Genomic DNA, 27,881 nt, shown 5'->3' with positions numbered 1-27,881 from the left:
TTTCATTAGAAAAGATAATGGGAATCGAGCCGAAATTGAGATTTTAAAGAATTAAATCTTTCACAGGCTCTTAAGTGCCTGGAAGATTAATGAGATCCATTTCGGATTCCTGAGAGAGCAAGTCAGGTGCCCCAAAAGTCATTACCACTGACAGCAGATTAGCACCACGACACATTGGGGTAAAAACAGCATTGATATTGGTTGTATTTCTTCCACTAACCTGTCAGCTGAAGTCCTCGATCATCTTCTTCAAAAGTTCAGATGCATGGTGAATGATTTATGCTGCAAAGGTTTTAGAAGTCAGCGAAGAGCGTTGGAGACCCCAAAGCTCTCATTTACATGGCTGAAGCCCGTTTCCATGTCCTAATGCTTCATAATTACACTGAATTATTTATCGTTTTTATCCTCTTTATGATATTTTTTTATTTGTTCCTTAACCGTGATTAATGCCTGTTGATGGTGCCCTGAGGCTGTATTATTGCTGTTAAGAAAATTGGGTATGGAACTTTATGATTCTGCATCTGCTTCCTTCCGTGGGAATGCATCAGATGTGCCCGACACTCTGTCCATTGACTTAAGTCCTGCAAATGGCTTGTTTGACTCTTAAAAGTGTTTATGCGGCTAACCAAATAACATTGTGGCAACATTGCAATAAAGGGAACATGGAACAAAGACAGAAATCTGTAGACCCCAGGCGGTGTGTGAAAACATTCTTTAACAATGTTATAAATTGACTACATTGAAAAAACAAAATATTTACAGCTAAGCAAATTAAAATATGCAGATTAAACAGATACAACTGTACTGTATGTATGCCTGGAAAATAATACAATTGAGTTTGATATATGATTCCAGAAAGGGACCTATGATATCTGCAGACAATCTTATTGCACAACAGAGCACAGTGTGCTGGTCAGGGCAACGTTTCTCAAATATGTTTCTCACATTGTCCTTGCCAGAACCAAAATACAACTAAACAACACACAGAACACAATGTATTAGCTGGCATTGCACTTACTATTGCTGTCTCCTGGGCATCTGGCAACACTACACTGTCCCTTTAAGCAGACAGCTGCTTTCTTTTAAAGTCTCTTTCACTTACTGGAACCAAGGAGATTTTCAAAGAAAGTAATTTCACCGCTGACATCTTATAATGAAACAGAAAACTGCTGGCTTTACAATCTTTATAATGTATCATTGCTCAGTATCCTAAAACCACCGCCACCGCCACCCCCCCCCCCTCTTTTTCCTCACCCTCTCTAACAATGGCACTGCTTTCTGTCTCATTAGAAGATAGTCATGCAGGAGAATGATGATATTAAACTAAACGCCATTAACAAAGGAAATCGTTTTCGTAGCAATAGCACACTTGATTAAAAGCTATCCCAGAAGCAGGAATCTATTTTGTAAAAATAAATAACACACAGGCACACATACACACATATGCAAAACAGAGCAAAGGGATATTGGATTGCCCTGTTGTATTGGAAGGAACTGCTTTTTACACAAAGGAATTGCCTGCTTATATCACATTAATGCCTTACACGTGGTATTAAGTTTCTGCCTCCTGCAATCTATCATCACTGATAGGACTGTCCACAACCTGTCCTGGCTCAATGCATATAGCCAAGCTGTGGGATGCTGTTGTGTTTGGGCCTGCTCTACGTAGTGCTTGGTTTAGTTTCACACACATTGTCTCTGTCAAGGCTGCACTTTTTTAAATATGCAAGGCTTTCTATGTAAATGGTTGGCAATACCAAGGAACCTTTGATTGCTGTACATTTTCCAGTCTGTGTCTCAAGGGGAAAACTCAAACTATTCGTAATAACATATTACATACATGCGGGAAACAGCTCTGTCAGCAGAATATGGCAGCACACACATAAAGGTTAATGAAAAATGCTTTGGAGGTTTCGCTCCTTATTTACATGTAGGGCCTGCTTGTAATGGCATGTTGACAGGGGAAACAATGGCGCACGTATGCAGCAATGCAGACTGAGAAGCAGTGAAGCCACCGTGCATCTCGGCTCTCAATATGCAGATAGGACGCTGTGTTGCTGTGTCTCTCTTCCACACATCAGGGAATGCAGATAAGACTTTTGAGGCATTTCAGGTTATACTAGCTGTGCCAGTTGTATGATAGTTCATTTTCTGTACCCTGGTTGAAGTGCATTTGCATAAGCAGACGTGGAGTCCCAATCATGCGCTCTACAGACAGCTTTCTGCGCTTCGACAGCACCCTTTGCTAAGCCTACAGCTCTGGGAAGCCGAGAAGCTGATCAAAGTTGGCATGCAACGTGCTCCATGATATTCCCTGAAACTGTCTGATATTAAGTGTGGTGCCGAGACAGTTAAGTTGGTCACACTGGTATTCAGCTGCAGTTGCTGCGAGTTTATCCGAGGTCACTCTGCAGCAGAGCGAAGCATCTGTAAGTATCCCCTGGCATACCGGCATCTCCACCACCTCTTTAACACTATTAATTTAGAAGCTGCCTAATTGAAGTGATGCTTGTTTTTTTAATGGATAAACTGTTAACATAACTACTAATCAAGCACAATTGCTTTATCTTTTCAGAACTTTTATCGTTCTAGGAGAAGCAAGGGGGGGGGGGAGGAGTTCCTGCAGTCTTTTTCTAATTAAACCTGATTACTATTAATGGCCCTGGCCACAAGGTAATCACTCCCGAGGTGGTCTTAACTTTGTGAAGGATACGTTAAAATTTTAATTTGGTATTTCAAATTAGCTCCTGCCGTCTCTTCCTTCCACAAAGTTTTATCTGTCCAATGTGTGGCCATTGATTGTGTACTTTAGCATTAAACTAAAAAGCACTGGGATTCCTTGTTTTATAGGAAGACTATTGGGAAGTAGATAAATGAGTGAGTTATTTTGAGCCAGCTGAATTACTTTTGTGCTGGTAGTAAATTCAAAGGACAGTGATGCAGTTTGAAAATTGGTGTGCTTGGTTGAAATTTGTTATTATATATATTTGTAATTGCCCATTATTCTATGTAGAGCTGCAGTGTTGGGTGAGGGACTGACGCAGTTTTCACTGATAACACTACCCGGTGAGACAAGAAATAGTCCAGATAAGAAGCAATGAATCCAGGCTGAATATTCCTACCTGCAGATGTGTCGCTCATTTTACATAAGCAGATTCCCAACCTTTACTTAAAGCCAAAAAGTATTTTTACCTTCCTCTGATCTTTATTGATCCATATTGCAGTTATTGATTTGCTGGTTTTGTCTGGTGTTATAGGTGCTTTGATCGCCCATAATGTCCACTGTAATGCATGCTAAATTGAAACGCATTTCATTTTTGCAGATCGTATCTTTACAACATTAGAGGTGAAGGGGTCAGAGAGAAATTCAGAAATGCAAGCTTCTTCTGTGTGTGTTATTTTTTAAAAAATGTTTGTTCTTTTGCTACAAATAGGTTGTTATTGGTTTTTTGTAAAGCTGTACTTTTCTGTAGAAAAACAACAGTAGAATGCCAGTGAACCTTAATTCCAATTGACAAGGTCGAATCATACCTTTTGGCTTTTTTGTGCACTCACATTTGGTCTCGATGACTTAATAAGCATGAGGAGAACTCGAATGACAGCCAATTGTGTATATCCATGTGCAACAACAAAGACCTAGTCAGCTATTAAGAAGCACTGAGAGAGGTGTGCTGGTGCTCCCGTGTTTCACTTTGGAAAAGCAGCATGTGGAATTGTGCCTTTACTTGTCCTTGTATTGTGTTTGTATCCTCTGCATTTCAATGAACAACTGAACAAATATGCATATATGCAGTATTTCAGCAACCAAGAAAACCCCTCAAAATGGTCTCAGTGTCTTTAATAGACTGCAGGTCCTACCCTTGGCCCAGTGATTGTTTTATTCTTTGATAGAGGATTTGTGCCTCCCATAGTGCAGTGAGAGAAGCTGGTCTGTGCAGTGTCTTCCTGATTAACCCTTCCAGGTCATCCCAGAGGTGTTCTATGGCATTGAGGCCTGAACTCTGAGCAGGTTTTCAGCACCTTCCTGTGGTGCCCCAGGTGTGAAACCTGAATTAAACCTGAGATGAACGAGTTCACAGTTTATTCATTTGTGCACAACAGTTTTGCAAATTGGTGCACATGCTTTTTTTTTTACCTGTTTTGTAAATCATGATTATAAATGTGGGCTACAGTTTACTGTTGACTTATTTATTTAGTGAATCTGCAAAGAAAACACCAATCATTTTGAATACTAGCCCCAAAATATATAATCCAACTACAATACTGTTATATGAAATATAGAAATATATTGTCCAACCCGACCTATAGTGCAACCCATAAGCAGCAGAATGTTTTGTTATTTTTAGTAGTACATTTGTAGTTCATGCCTTGTAGTAAAATTTTTATCAGAAGGACATGTTTTTACTACATAGCTGATTTTCAGCAAAGACTGGGGAGTGGCTTTCTTGAACCCATGCTGAGAGGAGGGACGTTAAATCATATTGTGAACTGGCACCCAGGAGGCAGAAAGAATTAAAGTTACTAAAGTACTTTTATTTAGATAAACTCTTAAAAAACTCAGGGTGTCTCTCTCTCACAGTCACTCAGTTGGGAGCACCTCCTTAAAAAGGGTGTGGTGCTGGTCCGGGGGGATGATTGACTGACTGGCCAGCCGTATGAGACTGCAATTACGCCTCCCAGACCGGCACACCTGAAAAGTAAGCCCATGTGGCGGGGGGGGAGCTCACCCTGTCACAATATATATAGGGAGTGTATTACTGGAGTTTATATGTGAAGGCTACATGCAGTGCTTTAATCTTTCCCAGTTAATTGCAATTGCTACAAGGTGTCATTTTTTTTTTTAACAATCTAGCATCACAGGATTTTCCCTGTTTTGTTTCTTTTTTTCTCCCCTCTGATCCTTCCAAGAGAACAAGGCTATTTCTGAAGCTCCTGAAGGCCAGGCCAGATAATAGAGTGAGGGAAATGTGGAAGATTTGCACTGAAAGGCTAATTTGTTCCCATCCGAGGCATGCATAAAGGACCAATTAAAATTCTATTCTTGTAGCTGTCAAATTGGCTACATAAAAAAAAAATACATTGAAAGTGATTTCATGTATTAAAACTGCAAACTTGTGTTTTCCCCAGAGGTGGGTTGCCTACTCCCGCCCCCTCCCCGCATATGTCCTAACATTGCCCTTGTGTTACAGAAATACGAACAGATAGATAAATAAATAAATAGATAGATTAATACGTCCTACAGATTGAGTTCCCCTTTTCAGAGTTTATGGCTTTTAGGAATGAGAACATCTGAATTTGCAATCGACCTGTTTGAAATCTCCTCTCGGCAGGTGGCGCTTCATCTGAACAGGGCCCTTTCATTTAAACTTTTATTTTTTCCATTGATCTCCCTGCCTTTTCCCCAAAAAATTAGCTGCTGCTTAATTAAAACATAATGGAAAGCTATTAATCAGAGTCAAGCTCAATAGCTTTTGTTCCATAGCTCAGATTAGTCTTTTCAGTGATGTTGCAAAGGAGAAAAAAGTATTAGTAGCATACAAAGCCATTCTATGACTAGACCAGGCCCTCCAATCTGTATTTGATTGTTTATGTTAAGTGAGTGTGACACAAGGGAATCTCCACACCATTTTTACAGTAAAATCTTGTTTAAACTGCATTCCCTCCCGAAAAAAATAAATTATATATATATATAGCAGAATTTAGCAAAAATAGGACCTATATATTAAGCTATTTAAGCTACATCAGGGGGATGGCGGTGTTTAATACCAGATATAAAGCACCTCAATAGGAGCTGTGATGTGTGTTGGACCAGAAAACAGCACTGCAATTTCAACAATGCCTTGTTTGTGAACAAGCCATGCCGAAAATTAAATTGGGAGATCCATGGTAAGAAAATAATTGTAACTTAGTGCCATTGCTTCTGCTGTGCTGTCTGACCTGTGCATCTGAAGCTTGGCACATATTGGTGCATGGCTTCTATCTGTGGGCCTGTGTCTCCTTTATCACCGTCACAAGATACAAAGAAATCATACTTACAAGTTCAAAGTCTTTGACACCTCCGATGTCTCTGTGGTTTCGATAGCTGTACTGTGGACAGCTACATATTTGTATTAGTGAAGTGAAGGCCAGCCATGTATTTTAAGATCCAATTCCATTTGTAGTGAACCAGGCAGTACTGTGATTTGGGGTGTCTTGCAACTAAAATCTGGTTGATCCGCTTGGGGACTGAAAGTGTGTTCACTGTCAAACCTCGGTCACTGTTCATCCCAAATGAATGATTAATGGTTAGTGAAAAGTGTAGTGGGATTATGGGAGTCTGGCTGTAGCATTCAGGAGAAGAGAAAAGCTGCCAACATATGTAACCCCCAGGCGAAAGTCAAAATTCATCCGAAACAAAACACTGACTAGACAGATTTGGGACTGTTCCGTGGTAGGGATGTGCATGTGCATGTGCGTGTGTATCCATGCATGTGTATGGATGTGTGTTTGAAAATCTAGGTCTGGTTTCGTTTTGGCAGTCTGAAATCAGGTTACAGCCAACTGTGTGAAAAAAAAAAGAGAATTGCCCTCCCTTCTTAATTTTTTAAAAATAATATACAATTATTTTTGGTCACATAATTTCTCTCTTCTACACCTTCTACATCCAGTATTGTGTTTGATCCAGAGCACGGAACAGCAGATGGTGCTTCGTGTTTTGTGCGCAGAGAAATTAAAAGATAACACAGAGATCATGTCCCGTCTGCTTCACGCTGCACAAGACAAATGGAAACACTTGTACCCAGCTAATTCCTTGCATGTTTTTTTCTTTCATATTGTTTCAAATCCCAGATGTTTCTGCTTGTTTTGAAGTTATGGGTTATGTACCTGGAAACAGCCCGCCTGTTTGTTGTCAGTGTTTAGTTTAGTCCCAGGTTTAAGAAAACACTGAAGATTATTTTACAGCTGAGCACTCATTGGAAGGAATAAAGCAATCGGACTAGATATCAGACTGGAAGTGCCAAATAACACTTGCTTTTACTAGGGATTGCATACTTTATTAATACACTTTTTTTTTTATTATATCGTGCTCTTGTTAAACTGTAAGGCACCTTGCCCAAAGGCCTAAATTACAAATAATAATATTAATAATATTGTAGTAATAATAATAATAATAATAATAACCACTTTTGGTTATTTGAAATCTTGCCCCCCAATTTGTCTCTGTATCTGTAGTGCTGTGATCTTAGTTAGAGTGGTTTAAAGCTCAGCCAGTTGTCAGGACTGGAGACATTTGGAGGGGGGTATCAGGTTTACATGCTAAAAAGGTGCCAAACTGAATATGAACTGTGAAATGCCATGTATTGCCAGAAGCGGGAACACATGAACGACAGAAATAGCTCCTTTTTAATGCTTGACGTCATGTTTGTCTGGAGCACTGTGCAATGCAAATTAATACATACACACAAACCACTGCCCCCCTCCCTTGCATTTCTCCCTAGCCAATTATTCCCCCAGTAGTGTCATTACTTCAGATAAAAGTCCGGGTCGTGAATTCCCAGAAGGTTTTCCAGTAAGTCTGTGCCTTCAAATTTTTGCTAACCTTGTCATATACAGATTCAGTGATACGGACTGACTGAGAGCATACGCAAATACGCCTCTTCCTTTGCAACTTTAAAGTATAGATTCATTTTACTCATTTAATTGTTTTATTTTTTTTTGCCCCATACTTTCCTTTGTTGATAGTATGTTTACAGTGATTATTATTAGGATAATAATTTTTTTGGTACAGCATGTAGCCTTTTCCCCCCCATGGCAGGCTAATGTGCAGAATGCCTGGCCTGTTGATGCACAGTATAATCAGAGCTCACAGGCAAGCATGTCTCAAGGACGGATCCCTTATGAACAAAAAATCACGCAATGTGATGGAAAGAGGTTAACGCTAGCTGGGGGGGTGAGGGGGGCTGGACAGGCTTCTTCCTTCATTGTGTTGCTCAGAAAATTACCAGCTTTAGAATAGTCTCTGCTGAAAGTAAAAAAAATATATATATGTAAATTTTATAACAGAAGTATTAAGATTTGCAGATTGAATTCCACTCCACTCTATTCCGGAGGTGTCTGTGAAACACCAAAGTTGCGCAAATGGAGCTAGTGATAAGAACCGTGGAATTCGGTTGTGTTTGGTTTTGTAAAATTTAGTTTATTTAGAAAAAGATAAATCTGCAGATTTTGGTATTTATTTTAAAAAACATAAGGGCCTTGAAAGCCGTCTTGTGGTTTTGAACGGACAATTTTAAACGATCACAGTTTCTGCTTTTCCTTTGTAGATGCTTAATCTGAGTGATACATTTGTAAATGCAGATGATAAATTGCTGCCTTTTTCAATGACTGGGTGGCTTTTCTGGTCTTGCTTATGTATGTTTTCAGCAAGCCATGACCAATTTGTCACTGTAACAGGGGCCCCCAGCCCAGAAGTTTGCTAGTCCCCTGAGAATTGTTTCCATGATTGGCAGATTTTCCAACAAGATTTGACCTCTAAGACCAAGAAGGGACTGAAAGTGCCCATCATTACTGGACTGCTACACTCAAGTATGCCCAAACTATCCACATGACATTTTTCCTGTTGTTATCAGTTGTTTGATGGCTTCTTTTGTATTGTGCCCAGTTGATTTGCCATGACTTCCTGTAAAAAAGAAGATTCCGATTCTTCAATTCCAATTCCCTTGTTCAGACCCATTTCAAATTGTAGATCCAATTAGTTTTGCCTTTGCCCTAATAGGCTGTATTGGAATTGGAATTGCATTGAAAAAGGAACTACCAATGGAATTGGAATGGAAAAACTTTGATTGACTCAAACCAGGGTACAAATCATAGGTTAGCTTCAGAGGTGATGCGATGATGACTCATTTATAGGATCTCCCTGGATCAAAAATAAATAAAATCCCATCAAAGTTCACCACACTTGCACAGATGATTCACCAAAAAATCTGTGAAGCAGCAATCATACAGCTGTGGCTTTTAAAATCACTTTTTGGGGTATATATTTAAAAAATGACTGACCCAGCAAAATAGGGTAGCCTCATGCAAATCCAGAATTTGACATCAGGTGCATTTACTATGGGAGCTGAAAAGTGGACACAAACTATGGCTCTGTAGTAGTAATAGGGTTTGTACTTCACATTACAATAATAGACCTGTAATATGATTAAAATGGAGACGTTGCTCAAAGTGTGGTGAGGCGACCAGGGATGTGAGTGCAAGGAGCCAATCAACGGGGCTTAATTGGCAAGGGTCTGCATCATTAACCTCTTCATCACGAGGACCTTACCCCCCCTCCCCATTCACTGATTATTTCAAAATTTCCTCCCACCTCTCTGGAGCCAGAGAGCTGGGTTATTAATAGAATGCGAGCAATACGCAGTCATATGGGCGAGCCCAGAGCACGCTCCCTCCCTTCCCATCTGGATGGTGCGCAGTAAAGGCTAGGAGTGAGTAATGAAGTTTAAAACCACAGGAACAGAACAACATCACCTTTCGGCGCCTGCAGGAAGTGCGGGCTCCTGACAGATGGCCCAGGCCCCACGTCAGAGAGGGGCGAGTGGCTGCACAGCGTAGTCAAATACAGGCACCTCCCTAGTTAAACTCCTCGCTCCGGGCAAGGTCGAGAAACCACACCGCCGCCTCCTCCAGCTCCCCAACAGCTAGACTTGTGCCACACTCTCCGTGTCCGTCCTGCTTTCTCAAAGTCATTTATTACTTTTTTTTTCATTCATACGAGAGATCAAGCATGTCCATGAGTCCTCCAACCCACGCACTGTCAAACCATCTACTGCTATTAACGCTGTGAGTACCACAGCACAAACGGTAGAGATATAGCATTGTTGGGAGGACTGATGCCCCCTCACTGAAAACACTGCAGAGCTCATGGTTGCCCAGTAAGCTATATGAGTGACTGTTTTGCACAGCAAGTTGAGGAATCCCTGGCCGACTTCAGGTCCACGCTACCTTGACAGCATTCAGTTGTCTACTATGTCTAGGCCACAATGTCTGGACTATAGAGCAAAGACTTTTTAGCCCCCTGTAAAGTAAATCTACATTCCCAATCTTTCCCAAACTTTCCCCCTACGTGGATACATAAATAAATCAATAAATATTCACCCTTCCATATGCATGTCTGTGTCAGACCATGCATGAATCACACAGGCCCAGTTGCTGGAGCCTCTTGTGTTTGTGCCTCCTCACTTTTGTGCTGCTTGTTTTGGTGCGGCAGGGCTGTGCGCTGGGTCCTGTGCGTCTCTTCACAGGGATACGCCCGTGCACGACAAGGAACACCATTGTATGAAGGTCACAGACTGCCTGACATACTTGGGAGCAACACATGAGTGGCACGATTGTTTGCCTGGGCTGTTTGAAGTGCAGCTGTACAGGGACCACTGTGCAATATGGGCCTGTGATGTCTTTATCATGAACAGGATCATTGGCAGTCTTTCCTTTGCAACCTGCTCGTCAGGCTCTTTAATAAAGCCATCAAGGGAGCCATAGACTTCGATCGTATTAAACTCTCAGCTGGTGCTATCGGCTGTGCAGGCAGACGCTGAAATAGGTGGATGGATCCGTCAATACGGTGCCCTGGGCTTGGATCAAGGAAACAGCCTCAAATCAGACTTATAGATTTTGTCAAAGTGGCTCCGTGAGCTTAGCCTTGACAGAGAACTGCTGCAGCGCAAGGCAGAGCCAATAAATACTGTGGAACAGCCCCGGCTTTGCTTAATGATCCCTGTAAATTGAGGAATGCTAACATGGAGATTAATAATGATTATTTTGTAGTGGTGAAGGGTCTTGCGTTTTCAACAAAAAAAGAAAGAAAGAAAGAAAGAAAGAAAGAAAGAAAGAAAGAAAGAAAGAAAAGAAAGCCCTCCCCTGTATGTTCCATGCTGTTCATCAGGTGCTCCCTGTGTTAAAGAGCAAAGCAGAGCTGGGCCTGATGACATCATAATATTGGTGCCATTCAGGAGACATGGATACACATGGTTCCAGCATGAATATTCATCTGTGGTTAGCACTGGTGATCTACTGTTTTAAACGCACATGACTCTTACGTCTATAAGTTTTAATCTGTAAGCATTGACTGTGCCTTTAAGGCTTTCCCTAAAAGTACAAATGGCTTTTCGAGATCAATCCTGATAATTTGCATTCAGACACTTTAGATGTTTAAACCCCACACATATGAATCAGTTGTTCCTAAGAAGTATCTGCATCCTGATAGCAAGATTTGAGGTTGTTTAATTTGTGATTGAGAAGTACACACAACAGGAAAACTGACTCATTCTGCTAAATTAGACACAGTACGAGCAGAAAACAGCAGTTAGAATAGGAGGGGGTGAGCTGGGTGATTAATGCCACTGGTTAACTCCATTGTATTTGGATGGCACAGAAGGCAAAATGCAATCAGTAACACAATCAACACATGCAGGTAAGAGGTAGCACCTTTGTTTGGTCATTAACAGCTTTTGAATCTAATTCAGAAAGTGAATCTCAGAATACAGTTAAAAGGGACATCACGTGATCCCCCCAAAAACAAAAAAATGTCAAAGAGCTCCTTCTTTATCTTTATTCATGTTATAAAGATTGAGTAGGCAGTGCTCATCAATGCAATGCAATTACCTACCATCCTTATATGCTTAGCCAGCTCACACCATACCCAATAGGAATAAATATATATATAATAATTTAATACCAGAAATTAGACAGAGGCTGGTCAAACACACTATTTTGCTTCCAGGAAAACATCAAAGCCACTGCAGGGCCTTGTTGTTGCCCAGCTCAGAGCATGTTAAATGTAAAGTTGGTTGTCCACACCACCCTGAAAACTGGCGTAGAAAATAACAGGAGAGAATAATGTGCTCCTGCAGAGCCTGGGGCACCAGCCTGTGATGCTGTCCTTGGTGCTGTTGAGACAAGTTTGGAAGGTGAGAGAAACTTGATAACTCTACAACTCTCCAGTAGAGAAGCTGGAGCTCACCTCTGCCTGCCAGCAGCCCAGTGTCTCAGCATCACAGCCGTACCCTCTCTATGGAGCTGGGAGAGGATGGCTATCTCTAGGCTATTTCTGCAGGATAGTTCAGTCTAGTATCTACTTCTATGTTTTCTCCTCTTACTTCAGCTGATGATCAACAGATGTGCTGTAACAGAAGGAAAATAGGGTGTTAGGGTTTTTCCATTACGTTGTACCAATGGGTGAGAGAGGCATTGTGGGACCGTAATGAAGTTGCTACTACACAGAAAGAACTCATTAGTCCAGGAATGGTTAATCAGCACAGCCAGTGGGCAGAGAAGGACAAAGATCAAAAGTCATGCCACTAACATCCCATAGCACTTTGCAACAGTCAGGAAATGACTGGGAAAACGCAGGCGATATATGAACTTGAGCACCGCAAGGCTTGTCCTTTATTTTATAAGACAGAATGACTTACAGAAAATTGTCTGTTTTTAATGTACAAAGGGTTGGGTTTTAAAAAGTATGCAAGCACAAATCCCATTGCCTTTCTGTTGATTAATGCTAGTGTGTAGCATTTCAAATTGAGCACTATGTCTTTGTCAGGATGCTGGTGTCTTTTAGTCATGAGTTTGTAAAAATGAGTATCAGGGATGCTGAACAGTAAGACTGGTTAAAAAGAAAAAAGGTACAAGATAGGAGTTGGGTGTTACAGTCCCAGAATCCTCTGCTTTGTAACTGGGCTGTCGATTCAGAGTTGGCTGACAGCTTTCTTTCAGCAGCGACCCTGTGATCAGTGAGAGCAGCATCGGTCCTCCCCGCAATGCTTAAGCTTTGCTGTTAGCATTGTGGACTTCCAGTGTGAAAAGATGGCCTGACTGCATGCTTCTGTACATCACTTGTTCATGTTTGAGGGGTGTATTGGTGAGATGATTTAGGATGGTGTATTTCAAACAGGGAGAGTATGAAACTATATAAAAGGATATTGCTGATGTTCACTGTGTCTACGTCTGTCTATGCAGGTACGCCCACTCCGAGCAGCCCACTCCTGGCCTCCCTGCCTGTCCAGGGTCGGCCCCTGCAGCCCCAACTAGACCTCAAACACTTCTTGCCCTTCAGACTCAACGGCTCCTCTCCTCTCAGCCTCTTTCCAAACTTCAACACGGTGAGTAACGGCAAACACACTTGAACTGAAACACAAGAATTTTGGGGTATAGTAGGGATAGGAAGAAGACCGTTGCATAGCAGTTTGATATTTTGAAGATGTTACAAAAGGTGCTGCAGAAACTATATTGGTGACACAGGAAAAGGTTTCATATTAACTTTTCACTGATTCCAAAATGATTGAATACATTTTGATCAATTTCCAAAGTCAGTAGGGATTTTTTAAAACAATGTATAAATGTATACAGGAATGTACTTCCTGTGGTAGGTTGGATGTCACAAGATCACTGCCCTTGATGTTGACATCTACACAAGAGCCTGTAGTCTGCTACACTCTAAACATCAAGAAGAGTGACTGTTTTTTAAGTGCGGAAGCCTCATCTTCCAAATGTTAAGTTTCTTTTGCAACCTGATGAAGATAAATATACCAAATAGAGAGAAGACATAACCGTTCATCTTTGAGATCACCCTGTCCTGTCTTTTTCTTCCCTGCATGAGGTTTGGCTGTTAGAATAAATGTTTTGCCTAATGTCACGCAAACCTTTATTTTTACGAAACAACGAAATATAAAATTATTTCATAATTATTTTGTTTGTTTCTTCCTTTACGGTTTCAGTTCTCAAGCACAGAACTTTTTTTCTATTTCAAAATTTCAAAGGCAGGTGCTGGAATCAGAATAATGAAATACTTTATTTGCTTTCTTTTTATTTCAGTCTGTTATCCATCCTAATTTGCTGCTGTTTCTGCTGAGATTGTAATTATTCCGGTTCACTGATTGTTCCATCTATGGAGCTTCTGAATAGATCCCCCATATATGCCTGCAAGGATCTGCAATCAAAGTGTAGCTGCCTGCTCTGAACCCCATTGGTGAATTAACTGTGTACTGCAGCCAGTCTATCAGCATCACCTTTCACCCACTTAAAGATCAATTGCCTACCCTTCTGATAAAGTGTATTAATAATACTGATATATCACTTTTGCTCTGTTCGGCACTATTAATTACCCAGTTGGAACTTCTGGAGTGTCACCCACAGAGACGAGTCAAACCAAGCGAAAAACTGGATGTTCTACTGACGTCATTCAGTAGCAAAGTGCTAGAATGCAGTTCTTGAGACTTGATGCATTTGCACTTATATTAATCTTTCAAAACTGCCATCCTTAACGCAATATTCTGTGAAAAAGAAGAGGATTTGTGGAACTGACGAACACAAGCTCAAGTTTTTAAATTCTCTGTAAAAATCCAGATGACCATTTATTTTCTCTCCTTCAGACTCAAGCTACTGAATCTTTCCAGAGGTGCTCATTGCTGGAATAGAGACAGGGATGGGCTCCTAGAAATGTTAACAGGAATAGGCACTGAGAGTGAAACTGAGCTCACACTCCTTCACAGAGTGATGAGAGAAATTAGCTGCAGGGTTTTTTTTAAGGGGTGAAATACAATCTGGGTCGCGAAAATGAATTTTGAAAGGCCTGGTTTATGGAACTAAATTACTTGAATTGTAGCTTTGAAAGTTCCAATAAGTGGAATGCGAGTCAGACTTTACATAACCAATTTGAAAGCCATATATTCACTGACCCAAATCGGGAGAAATCACTTTGCAACCTTGGTCTTGTCCCGTACCCCCCGCCCCACATTTGAAAATGATACTGTTAACACCAAGGGGATGTTAACACTTCAGTATGTTTGTCTTCTTATCAGTGCCAAAGAGATCCCAGTGCTAAAAAAAAACATGCTTTTTTCATTTATGGAGCCCTGCCAAAGGACTATATAAAACAATCCCAGACACAGTGGAATAATTGTGCAAAAATGTCTCACCTGTTGTAACAATTATCATCCTTTTACGCTGCCCTCGGTATCAGACCCTGCAGGACCCCCCAGGTCCCAGCTACCACATACTGCTGTCTTTTCATCTTCTCTGTTTCACACTCTCCAGTTGTGCCACACCTGTAAAATGTCAGATGTATTTTAACTTTAGTACCTAAATACATGGGTTAAATGACTTGACTCCCTCCTGCGATCAGCTTTTTTTCTCTACATTCCTGCTGGCAATCTGACAATACTAGTCAAGTCAAAGCCGAACTCAAGTGCCTCCCAAGGCTCTCAACCAGTAAAAAACTGCTTAGGAGACAGTTAGGACCCCCTAGACCTGACATTTCTGGTGTGAATCTTTGATTGGTATTCTCTTCAGAATTAAGTTCACTTAGACATGGTTTCAAGTCAAATGTAACACACTGGACAGGTAACATTACCACAATAGCCTATAACCAGATGACTACCACACTTTGTTTTATTTTTTAAATGAGGCCAAGGTCAAGTTCCTCAATCAAACACACCTCCCTAATTCATAGTTTCCATCCACTAGTTATTTTATTCTGTTTAAAAACAAAGGAACAGCCTTACAGAGAATATGACTAGATCATGTAAATTCTCACTGATATATAATATGAACAAATGTATTAAAAAAATATTAAGAGTCATGAAGTAAGGAAACGTAAGACACAAAAGCAAAACAGGTCTGTGCAGGAGGACAGGGGACTGAGACAGAGGAGCAATATTTTGTTTGAATTTACAGCCATTTGGGGCAGTGTACAGTTGAGGATGTACATTCAATTTTAGTATCATGTTACTTATAAACAGTGTTGGGAGTAAATTCTTTAATGGTAAATCTAAAAATCTACAATACAAAAACAAAAATACAACCAGAAGCAAATTGTTTTGTTTAGTTCTGTTTTCATGGGATGACAACCTTCTTTGATGATGACCAGCAGCAGCAGGGCTGGGTGTCAAAACTCTGCTCTTGTAGTTTAACTGTTTCAATGGCACAGGTGTCTGGAATGTCTGCAGTTGAGCTCATGTAAAACTATCCATGCTTATAAAGGCTTTATAAATGTATGATTCAGTGTAATCCCCGCTGTGTCTGTATAATCACTTGGCACTTTAAGATTGAGACCCAGGTACACATCATGGCTCCAGCAGCTCTCCTCTATTACTGTATTAGTTCCGATCCAGATACTGGTTACAAGGATACCAGTAATCACTTGAAGTACTCTTGAATAACATCTCACTTTATTTTTTCCCCTCAACACATAGATAACATTTAAGTCCTCTCTCAGAGGATCTGCGAAAGACACAATAATTCAATTAATTAATTTTTAAATCCAAGCAATTTTTAAAAACAGACCCATGTGAAGAAGCAACTTAGTGCGGTTTAAAAATAATCGATAGTGATCTACCAACTAATAATTAACCAAGCACAAACTGATTTAAACCAAATAAGTGATGTGACAGGTAAATTGACAAATTATGGATCAAATCTCTTAGAAATGCTAATTTTTTGTTTTACAGTCTGTTTAGAAACTCCAGGATATTTTTTTAAATGATTCTGTCCCCTTGTCTGTCATCCCTCCTGGGCTATCCTCTCCCTTCCTCACCGGGCCCCGTTGTTGTGCTTGCATGTTATCTCTTCAGTTAATTTCAATATGGACATTGAATGGGGCTCGGCACCATCCTGCAGGCTCCTCTGCTTTGTGGTGGTTGGTTTTATGGAGGAATGCCACTTTTGATTGTAGCATTTCCCCTACCCGCCACCCCCCAGCCCTGAAACCGCTCCGTAGTTCTGCCAGTTTGCTCTGTGTTTTCTCACACACATATCCCCTGCTTTCTTCTTAACTGGGCACAGACAAGACTGTTATCGTGAGCAGAAGCGGCTGCTCCAAATAGACAGCTCGACTGCCAGGCGCATTATCTAAATGGGAATTCAAGAGGAACTGATTCATCCTTTAATTGAGCCTTTTCAACATGCAGGCCTGGTAGGAGGAGGGAGCTGCCATGCACTATCTCTACTTTTAGCACCAAGGACCATATCTGTGTGTGACTGGAGCTGCGTAAGCCTGTGTGTGTGCGTGCTGAACTACTTTATCTTGAGCATCACATTTTATGTATTAACATAGATTTAGTATTTTGTTTCTAAATCATTGCTGTAGAAGATCAAAATAGATGCAGTACATTGCCAGTCAGTTCGAAATCACATTATAACTTTACAGCGTAGCTGCTCGAACTTAGAATTGAGGGATTATTTTGTCAATAGATTTCTCTTCAGATTAGGCATCATAAGAATATAAATTGTCAGCAGGTTTCCAATTATAATCCATATATTTTAGGAGCTAACTGATGTGTCTTTAATGCATCAAGCAGCCTTCTGAAATACTTCCCAATGTACACTGTAATTATTATTTTTAAATATAGTAGTGCAGGACTACTGTGTGCTTAAACAGAGGGCATGCAATGCTTAGAATCAAGCCAAGGTGCTTGTATTCTGTGGGCTCAGCTACTGTTGCAGTGTTGATCAGCTTTCTTGTTCAGTGTTATTGAACTGTGAGGAGCTACCTGTTCAGAGGGGGGGGATAAGAGGTATAGGATGATCTTTAGCCCATGATCCTGGAGGGCCTCTATCAGTGTGCTTTTATAGGTGTCGTTAATCAGTTGCTAAAGGTCACATTCATCCTGACCAGAATTGGTTCCATTACGGAGTTGCAATGGAAGTCAAAAGATGCTCCCCAGGACCAGGGCTGGAGATCCACGGTGTAGAAGAAAGATGGGCACAGAAGCGGTAAATAGGCAGTTTTTACCAAAGTGTTGTGTTGATATCATTATATGTGCGCTGACAACACAACAAATTAGATTGTGCCAATGCAGCCTTTTTTGAAGTTGTGTGTGAGAGAAAGAGAAAGAGAGTGAAGATCAGAATGCAGACAATAACTGCCATCATGGTCAGGCTGTGAAATGCGCTGCAGTGGGTTCCAGGCATGGCATGCTGGGTAAATGAGCCCCACAGTCCTGCTGTGGCAGGTGCCTGTAATTGGCTAATCCTGCTGGTGCTCTGATTCCTCCTGCGGGGAGCCTACTTCATTTATTTATCCCTTTATTTATTTATTTATTGCCAAGTGGCATCTTGCTCCTAGAGACACATTTCCACTTTGCCTTTCATTAATATGCCAGGTAGGTAAATAAAACAGCACACTGCGAAAACAGATGCGCTATTAATCACTTGCCATTTCCATTCCCCTCACCTCTAGTTTGGCTTCCGCAGGCCTGATAATGACTGTGTTGTTCTGGCGTGTGCCTGTAAGATGAATGCACCTGTCTCCGTAACTAAATAGCTTCCCCCGAGAAACACAATCATGCCGCGAAGTCCGGGGAGCGCTGACGGAGCGGCCCGTGATAAGATAATTCCACCCGGCTGCAGGCTGGGCAAGGAGGGTGAGGGGGGGGTCCAGGAGCCCATGACAATGGCCACATTCACAGCAATATATGGGATGGCTGCAGCCTCACAAAGGCTGCCTTCTTCACATGTAAACCAAATAACTGAGTACAGTTGCCAAAGACAGTGGTATATTATAATACAGTTATGTTGCCATGGTGGAAACCAAATTCTGACATATGGCAAGAAGAGGCAATTAATGACCCAACTCCCCCCCCCCAACACTCCCGCTGACTTGTGCTGAGTTTCAGGAACCAAAAGAAACCTCAGGGATGTTACACAACCTGGTAATCAGATCACAGAATGACAGCATTTAAGGTCAATCAATCAACAAAATATGTAGGAAAGAAGAATGATTACAGGTTGAGGGACGAATCCTTTATTAGAAAGTTTCTGCAAAATGTACTGTAGTTTAACATCTGTTAAATATTCACTTTTAGGTTTTTTGTCCAATAGTGAATGTTGTAAAGAATTGAGAACTGAACAAACTACAGTAAAATTGGTAACTTGTGTATTTATTTCCGCACATCCTTTGTATCACTGTAGCTGTAGTATAAATAAAACCGTATTTAAAAACTGCTGGAAAATTAGCTTTAGTAAAACCATGTAGCCTATAGTTTTAAATCTAAACATTGAACATTCACCTGTAAAATGTATAGTAGCTTGTTGGCAGCAGAGACTTGAGTTTTGCAGTACCCACCACATACATGGAAGTATCACATAGTAGTCATGTTTTTCATTTTGTTTTCATGGGATGACGATCTACTTAGGATCTCCGCAGCAGCAGCAGCGTTGGAGGTCAGGACTCTGCTCTTGTAGATTCACTGTTTCAGTAGCACAGGTGTCTGGAAAGTATGCAACTGAACCCATGCAAAACTAACCATGCTTATAAAGGCTTCATAAATGTTTGAATCACTGTAATTCCCACCTGTGTCTGTATAATCACTTGGCAGGCACCCTATTAAGATTGAGAATCCTTGGACTGTAGTGATTGATCTACAGCAGCTCCAAGTGATTTTGTAAAGTCAGGCCAGAAACATGCAACCAAAATAAAATATGAGCTCGTAAAACCTTATTCTACTAGAACAGAGCCTTAGAATTGCCTGTAGTTCATGTTCACACATACTGGTGTTGTTAACAGTAAGCAATCCGTCTTTCGCTGTGTACAGATGAATAAATCTGAGGCATGGTATTTAATTGAACAGGGGAGCTGAAAAACAGTGTGAGTACTTGATTAACTAGTGTTATTGGCAGCTTTAACTGATTGACTCTTTCTGAGGCTGTTAGAGGAGCGATTACAGAGAGAGACCTCAGGCATGCGATAGAATGACAAATGTGTGCCGTGGAAAAAAACGGCACTGAGTTTCTTCCATCTGCTTTTTGCAGTTTCACACCCTTAAAACCGCCTGCAGGGAAGTGAGAGTCACAGTGATGCACAACGAAAAGAGGGAATTGTCCTGATCAATTCAACAATAAAAACATATTAAAAAATAGTGTGTATATATATACATACACAGATAAATGCCAGTGTGGAGAGCTGCCAGAACTGACAGATCCAGTCCGATTATTATATTTGTTAATACACCGGTGATCTAGTAATTGAGATTAATTTAATACCAGGGAGAGATGTAAGCAGGGCCGGTATATTCAATTAGGCTTTTCAAAAAATCTGAATAAAAATGTCACCTTAATCTTTAATTGCTTCATTACTAAACAGTGTATGTTGCAGATGTACATCCCATGCCTCATGTGACAAAGCAAGTGAAGCAAGAAAAGCATGCATCGTGATTACTGTTATTAAGATCATTCCAGATTTAAAACAAATCATGACTCCCCTAGTCACCCTTAAAAGCAAAACTAGTAAGGTCTTTTAAATACATTTTAAACCAACTGAAAATTGTGGAATAAACTAGATCACAAACCAAAACAAACCAATGTTTATTTTTTTATGTATTTGCAAAAATTACCATAATATAAATCACGCACCTTTTAAGCTGAACCATTTCTCTTGAGTCATGTGACCATGTTCAACCACTTAACGATTTACAATGAGGTTTCCACCTGCTTACAGCTCATTGCACTGCGTTGATGGGATTAGGCTCCTGCAAATGAAGTATTCCAAGGAAGTATGATGCTTAGGTTTAATAATAGTTTTGTTTTTGGTTTCAATGCAAGAAAGTAAGACAGAAGAATCCATAGATGTCGCTCTTTCTCTCACACACATTCTCTCTGTTCTCTTTGTTCCTCTTTCTATTTTACTCAACTCAAATACATAAAGCGATGTTTTTAGGCCTTGGTTTAATTTAGAAAGATACATAATTTGCAAATTAATGGAAAGTTATCACATTAGCACAGATTAGTATGCAGCCCCCCCAGACAAACAAAACGAGGCACTTCCAAAGGTGAATGTTGTGTTAGGTAATTTTGGCCCTCCTGAAAATGAGGCTTCGCAAAGCAACGAGCATAACAAACCACATTGCCAACATTACCAGAGACAGCTGTTTGCAGTGTCTTTAACTTTAAGAGCCCACCCTTGCTCTTGATGACTGCTGCAATCCTTTCGCTAGACGACCAGAGGGAAGCTGTGCCATGCCTCCCACGATGCAGTTTGTAGTGCGGTAAGGAAAGCCACTCTCTGCGGTCTCCTCATCATTTGCTGTTCCAGTTCATCCAAGGGGTGTTGTGTGGGATTGAGGTCAGGACTATGAGAAAGCCAAGAAACTGCTGCACTGCGGGAGGACCGGCACAGTCCTCTGCACAGCACTGCAGCGATTTATCAAAAGAGCTGCAACCATCATTAAAACCAAGGGTGAGTAGAAACCCTATTCACAACATTGTGAACAGCTCCCACCCTTGAAGCCTTGCACTTGACAACATTTGTTATATATATATATATATATATATATATATAATTTAAATAATGCCAAAAGGAAACCATGAAGCATTTCAAACATAGAATGGGGGCTGACTCACTTGTCTGCAGTGATCTTCCATCTAATACTGCCCAGTTCTGGCATTGCTGAGCTTCTAAGATCTATCAAGACCAGGGTGGTGGAGCTCCTTCTATCCCATTCCTCTCCGTTGCTTGATTTTGATCCAATTTGGTCTTAATTGAACTTGAAACCCTTCATGGATCCTGTTGCTGAAGATCAATTAAATAATAACAGATTAACTTGAATAAGGAATGGCACTGGATTAGATCCAAGCATGCCCCCCCATCTGTGGAATTCCTTTCTTTCTTGAAACATTGCCATTCTAAAGCAGTCTGGCTGTGCTGTGTTGGCTGCTCCAAAGCAAAGACTAACATTAATTGCACATGTCACATCATGTGAACACATCACGGTGGATATGCAGAAACCAGGGCATTCTCTGACACATCTAATAACTGTGTTCTTGAATTTGTTAGTTTTCCGCCATCCTTCTCCGAAACCAGTGTGCATAACCCTCACCCCTCTGTCTTTTTAATAGAGTACATTTGTGTGGCTTGACTTTTTCTTGAAATATGAGCACAATAAAAACAGCTGCCATTCTTTAGAGCTGGTGGCGGGGGACCCCATTTAAAAAAGCTTAAACAGACTGTTGGGGATTAATAGATTTTAATTAGGGGTTTAATGTAGTGTAAGTGTCAGGAACAGACTTCCACTGTACATGGTGTTCATGTGGTGTGAATGCAGAGGGAAGCAGGTGTTCATTCATACACAATTAAATCACACTCCTGAAACCAGTGCTGGAATTGGTGTGGAGGCGGGTCAGACTCTTTAAGTTTATCAGAATACATTTCCCTTTTGATATGTATTTGTTTCAAAATCACTTAAATTATTGAAAGAAATTTGTTAAAAATGTTTTATTTTCAGTACGTGCAGCATTTCAGTACTAGTCCATGGCAGTGGGACAGTCTTGTTGCTATTTGAAATGATAACCTTACTATATGAAAGCTAACATTTTAATTGCTGAAGTGCACTGCTAAAGTATGCATACACTCTTAGTTTTTACATTTTGTTGCTTTCAAACTTAGTCATGACGCTTTGAAGTAGCAGTTAATGTGTTAAATACACAACCTACACACATTCAAAGCAAAATCAAAAATAAAGAAGTAAATAGATAATTAATATGAAATAAAAATGGAAAGCGCAAAAAATTACTTTAACGAGCCACACAATTAGTTGAATGGCCTCCATCTATGTGCAATAATAATGGTTCTCATGATTTCAGACTAAAAACACATCTCTGTGAAGTTCCTTGGTCAGGTAATGAATTTCAAGCAAAGGCTCAACCATGAAGACCAAAGACTTTTTACAGCAAGTCAGGGATAAAATCATTGAAGAGCACATCAGGAGAAGGGTACAAAAAATATCTAAGTCTCTGAATATTGCTTTGAGCACAGTCTACTCAATTATCAAGGAATGGAAGGTGCATTGTATCACCCAGACACTGACTAGATCCCTCCAAACTGAGCAGCCGGGCAAGGAGGAAACTGGTGATGGATGCCATTGTGAGACCAACAACAGCTTTGAAAGAGTTAGAGTTCAATGGCAGAGATGGGAGAAAATGTGCATCAGTCAACAATATCAGAAACACTTCACAAAACTAGCCTGTATTGGAACTTTTTGGTCTAAATGCCAAGCTTTACGTTTGGCGCAGACCCGGCACAGCACCATCCCTACAGTCGAGCCTGGTGGTTGTACAGGGGACCTCCTCAGAAGGGACTGGAAAGCTTGTTGGGATTGAAGGAAAAATTTGAGCAAAAGCCAGTGTGCAAGATTGGTAGAGATTCATCCAAAAAGACTGTTTGGATACTTATGCAATCAGCCTATTCCATTTCTTTCTCTTTAGTTTTTGCTGACACTTACCAAAATGGCTGTCATCACCCCTTCCCCCAAAGTCCTGTAGATTGCAGTTTATAGTAACATACACTCCATTACAGGCCCTTTAGCTAAAAATCATCCTTAGGACATGCTCAAAGGCACAATACCCCACAGTATTTCACATATCTGCTGGACTGTATGTGCCTGTGCCCATCTCTCCCGTGCTGGTACTAGGTTTGTAGCAATGATTAACACTTCTGTGCTGTGACTCCGGATTGGATGCAGATGTATTTCTCTGTCTCCCCTAGAGGGATTTCTACTCATTTAAATAGGAACTCCCATTAACTTTCAGCAGAGCATAGAGCACTTGGAACCATTGCAGCTTTTATCAGCTACAGCCTCATCCTTATAAGCCAGGGCTAGGATCTAGGTATTTTCATGCTTTTTAACTTTTTCTGAATCTGCACAGACAGACACGCAGTGTTGGATTACCAATGCTTCCTGCATTGTGTCAACTCCTGTACTGCACCATGTAAATTTTAAACTTTATAATTCATGACTCTTGTATGATAATTTTTTTTTACCTCAAAATGTATCATTCTGATCATATTCCTTGTTTGTTTCAATAAAATAAATAGTTTTATATAAGGACAGTAATATTACATAGGTTTGCTTTGTGGATCAGGTGCAGCGCTTATCTAGCTGTGTCTCTCTCCCTCAGATGGACCCAGTACAGAAGGCAGTTATCAACCATACATTTGGCGTTCCCCAGCCCCTGAAGAAGAAACAGATCATCTCCTGTAACATCTGCCATCTGAGGTTCAACTCCACGGTCAGTGCTCCTTCCCTCGCTCTGTCGCTCTGCCTCTTAGCTTCTCTCTGTCATTTCTCTCCATCTCCATCTCTCCACAATCCCTGTCATATTTAAATTTGGACTGTCTGTTTGGTCAGTGACAAAAAATAAAAAATGTGAACGGTGCTTTTCAAATGGAGCTACAGAATATGTGGGGGAGAGATGTGTGTGTGTGTGTGACAGGGTCTCTATAAAAGCTGGACGGTCTGGGGTCCTCAGAGACCAGCTATGAGAGGTCCACTACAAAAGCCTCAATGGATTCCCCTCAGTTCCCCACAGCGTATCAAGCCATCGCTCCCCCTTTTACAGTCAGTTTTTGCCATTTACGCAAACATCCTGATTCCTGTTTTGTGGTTTGTTTTTTATTCCCCCATACATTTCCTGTTGCCATTCATTATATCCTTGCAATCCTTGTTTAGATCTGGTTTCTTTTTCAGTGTTAGTGGATGATTTCCAAATGGATTCCCCAAGCCAGCAGAGTCTGCGTGCTCATAGTTAACATAGAGTATACAAAGAGTGTATAGAGAGGGATGCTGAGAGTTTGCAGTGGGAGACTTGGTGGAAGTGCACCTGAAAAAAAACACAAATCCCCCCCTCCCTGGACTAGCACCTCCACCCTTCCTCTCCAGCTCAGTCCTGATCAGCAGCAGGGCGGTCTGTGCGGCCTGTGCAGGGATGACTGTTTGTCCTGAGCACGCAAGCAGAAAGCAAATAATAGGCAGTGGCATCTCAATGTGACAGCTGGCTGGCCATGCCACAGGACTGCTCCACACAGCAACAGATGGCCATCGCTTCACTGAACTCATCTGCGCTTTAGTGATAAAGAGATGAGCCACTTTCTCAGGCCAAATAGATCCCTTATTTATGTACCCCCCCACAGCAGTGCAAGACGCACCGTTGTCAGTGCTGTCAAGGCACTTTCATCTCTCCCATGAGAAACAAAATACTACAGTGGCTAACTTTGGTACTATAGCGTCTTACAGTGTCACTGGCTCTGACACAGTCTACTGAGCCACAAATATTGGAGAAAGGGACTCAGATTGTATGCTTTGGCAGTGTAATTCGTGCCCGCTGATTTGATTGAATGTATCCCCCCTTTTTGCGTTAGTGCTTCTCTCCCTCTGTTTGTGTTCGAAAGCCCAGGGAGGATGCCAGGGATGCATACACATATACACTGTATTAGACAGTGTAAAGACTGTGTAAAGTGTAAAGTGTAAAGACTGCTCATTGATGTACTGAATACATTTATTTTGAATTGCTATGTTTTAGCTAAGTTTAATTTGTAATGATTTGATGCCTTGTACTTCTCTGTATTTTTGCACTTATGTTGTAAGTCACCCTGGATAAGGACATAATTTCAAGAACAGTGAGAGAAGCTGGTCTCTATCTCTTCCTGGTTCATCATTCAAGTTCTTCCCACATGTGTTCTATGGGATTGAGGTCAGCACTGTGAGCAAGAGCTAATATTTGTAATGCAATTGATCTTCTGCACTCCTAGCCTATGACATAGTGTATTACTGTTTTAGTAAATACACAGGCCTTCCACACATCACAAAACACACTGATGGTGACAGTTCCCTTCCCCCTAAAGACCAGCCTATATATATCACAGGCTTGTCCCACCACGTTTGATAATATGCTGCTAATAAAATGAAGCTAGTACTATAAATAATGCTTTCCGAATGTTCAATATATAATGATTACTTGCTCAATGCAATACATTATTTTAAATATCTTCATTGAATTCACAAAGGTATGCAAGGAGAAGAATTATATTGATCCGCATGAAAAGAACCATTTACTACGCCGGTGGCTGTCATGGTTATTATGCAAAATCATCCCGGAGGGTCAGAATTTCCCAGGCCTAGCTTGTTTTCAGACTCTCCTAGAGACACCCACCTCCTCGGATTCTAATACAGGGGTCTCATTCAAATGTCTCCATCCAACGAAGCCAGGAAACTTTTCATGTGCTCTTGTTTTCAAGTTGGGGGTGTCAGGAGAGTGAGTGAGAGATTCCACTTATCACAGAGAAGCAGACAGAATCGCGTGGCCTGACACTGTTTCTGCTCTGTGGCTCATCCCTGGCTTCGCTGGATTGGGTACCAGACCTCTTAGGTGAAGCACACACAGTGCATCTCTCAAAGAAAAGAAAAATTAAAAAACGACAAAGAATGAAAGAGAAAATGTGAACAAGAAGCTGGAGCATCTGGAGATTTAGATCCTGGTCTTAATGCAGAAAAATGAATTGCATTTATCAGCTCAGTGGTACAGGCATATTTTAAGACAGATGATGGAATTTATCACTATAGCTGTCATAATGATGCTTTACAAGTCTCCCGTGGAGATGTTTTTTTTTCTCTTCTTTTTTTAAATTAGAAGCATCTGTTAAAGGAAATTACTACAAAAGACATTTTTAAAAAGCTGACAATCTTTCGCCTAATTTGCAAGCCTCCTTTGGCTTCACCTCATTCATGTATTGTATGGCAGGTTGATTTTTTAGTTTTTTTTCACCAGTACGTCAGTGGTTACGCATGTACATATATACATATCACACAAGCCCCAGCTATGCTTATGAGTAAAGTCTCCTAAAAGCATTAGGGAGCTATTCTGATAAATATGCATATTGCAAGAATACTCAAAAGCCGATTTATAAAATGCTCACTAATCTTAAAACCGACATGACCTCTGAAAACAATAATGTCAATAAATGCAAGAAGTTTCAACCTCTTGTCTTAATCTTGTGTACCATTTTAATGTGATATACTTATTGTTAAGGTTTGAAAAATGACACCTTTTACTGTAATATATTCCAAAAGCACACATTTACTTTATTATAAATGTCTGAATGTCTAGTATTGTCCCAAACTTCTCCTTTCACTTTCTTCCTCTCAACTAATATTTATCCCTTCTAAAACTTACTGTAATATATCATAGAGAAGTAAAGTCATGGTAAAGCATGGAGATGTATACTGAAACATGAAACAATGCAAAGCAGGTGCAAATCATGGTAAATGGAGATGGGAGATTCTAGTGTGGTCTGAAGCATTTTCTTTCAAACTTTCAAATTGGATTTTTCCACATAGCAAACAGCACCCCCTGCCAGACAAGTATTGTAACTTTTGTTTGAAGCTTTTGTTGAAGGGGGTGGGGTGTGGGAGACTTCTGAAAGTTTTTCACTTTCCCCGCACAGGACTAAGGCAACTCCACCCAGCTGAGTTTATGAGCCGTAATGGATGTTTAAGAATACAGAGCAACAGAATAAACACTAAACCATTTCATTCTAATAAAGTCATCTGCCCTTACCTTACAACTAATTAACGATCAATACGATTCACATTCCTACTCCTGTCTTCCTGCATCCCCGTCATATTTTCCATTAGACCAGCTGTCAGTGAACCAGACTTGAATTACTTTTCCACCCCTCCCCCCCACAAATTCAATTCATTTTAGCCTTATTTGTACCCTGAGTTCTTTTATTGCTTATTTGCATTTATATGGCAGAGAGTGAAATTCGACGAATTCTAATGAGACTTTCCTTTGAGACAGAGCTGGAGGTCATTTTTATCAGGGTAAGCAGAGAGACCAGGGAAAGACCTGACCTGATATATCACTGATGTGCCACCAGGTTTGATGCCATAAATTTGAAAAAAATCAAGTGATTCATAAATTGTAGTTGGGGTCATTAAAGGCTTGATGGAGGTGCCATGGCGTGGTTGGTCACCTATCAATGTTTCATGCTCGTAATTACCAGACACGGTCTAATGACTCTACAGTTCAAATTACTGTGTGGAAGCTAAGAGGTTCTATTTGTTGCTTCTTTTTTTTTT

At 40.7% G+C, this 27,881-nt stretch overlaps 1 protein-coding gene across 3 annotated transcripts in view; it reads left to right on the top strand.

Moving 5' to 3' along the window:
• Window positions 1-27,881, top strand: part of znf385c (zinc finger protein 385C) — a 230,355-nt gene that overhangs the window by 170,120 nt on the left and 32,354 nt on the right. For all 3 annotated transcript variants that reach the window (XM_066698414.1, XM_066698413.1, XM_066698415.1), the window contains 2 exons: window positions 12,994-13,136; window positions 23,923-24,033. In XM_066698414.1, coding sequence (XP_066554511.1) covers window positions 12,994-13,136; window positions 23,923-24,033 — 254 coding nt within the window. The remainder of the gene's footprint in view (window positions 1-12,993; window positions 13,137-23,922; window positions 24,034-27,881) is intronic.

The sequence above is a fragment of the Amia ocellicauda genome, chromosome 3 (assembly GCF_036373705.1).
Source record: "Amia ocellicauda isolate fAmiCal2 chromosome 3, fAmiCal2.hap1, whole genome shotgun sequence".
Taxonomy (NCBI): Eukaryota; Metazoa; Chordata; class Actinopteri; order Amiiformes; family Amiidae; genus Amia; species Amia ocellicauda.
This window is presented reverse-complemented; position numbering and strand designations above follow the sequence as displayed.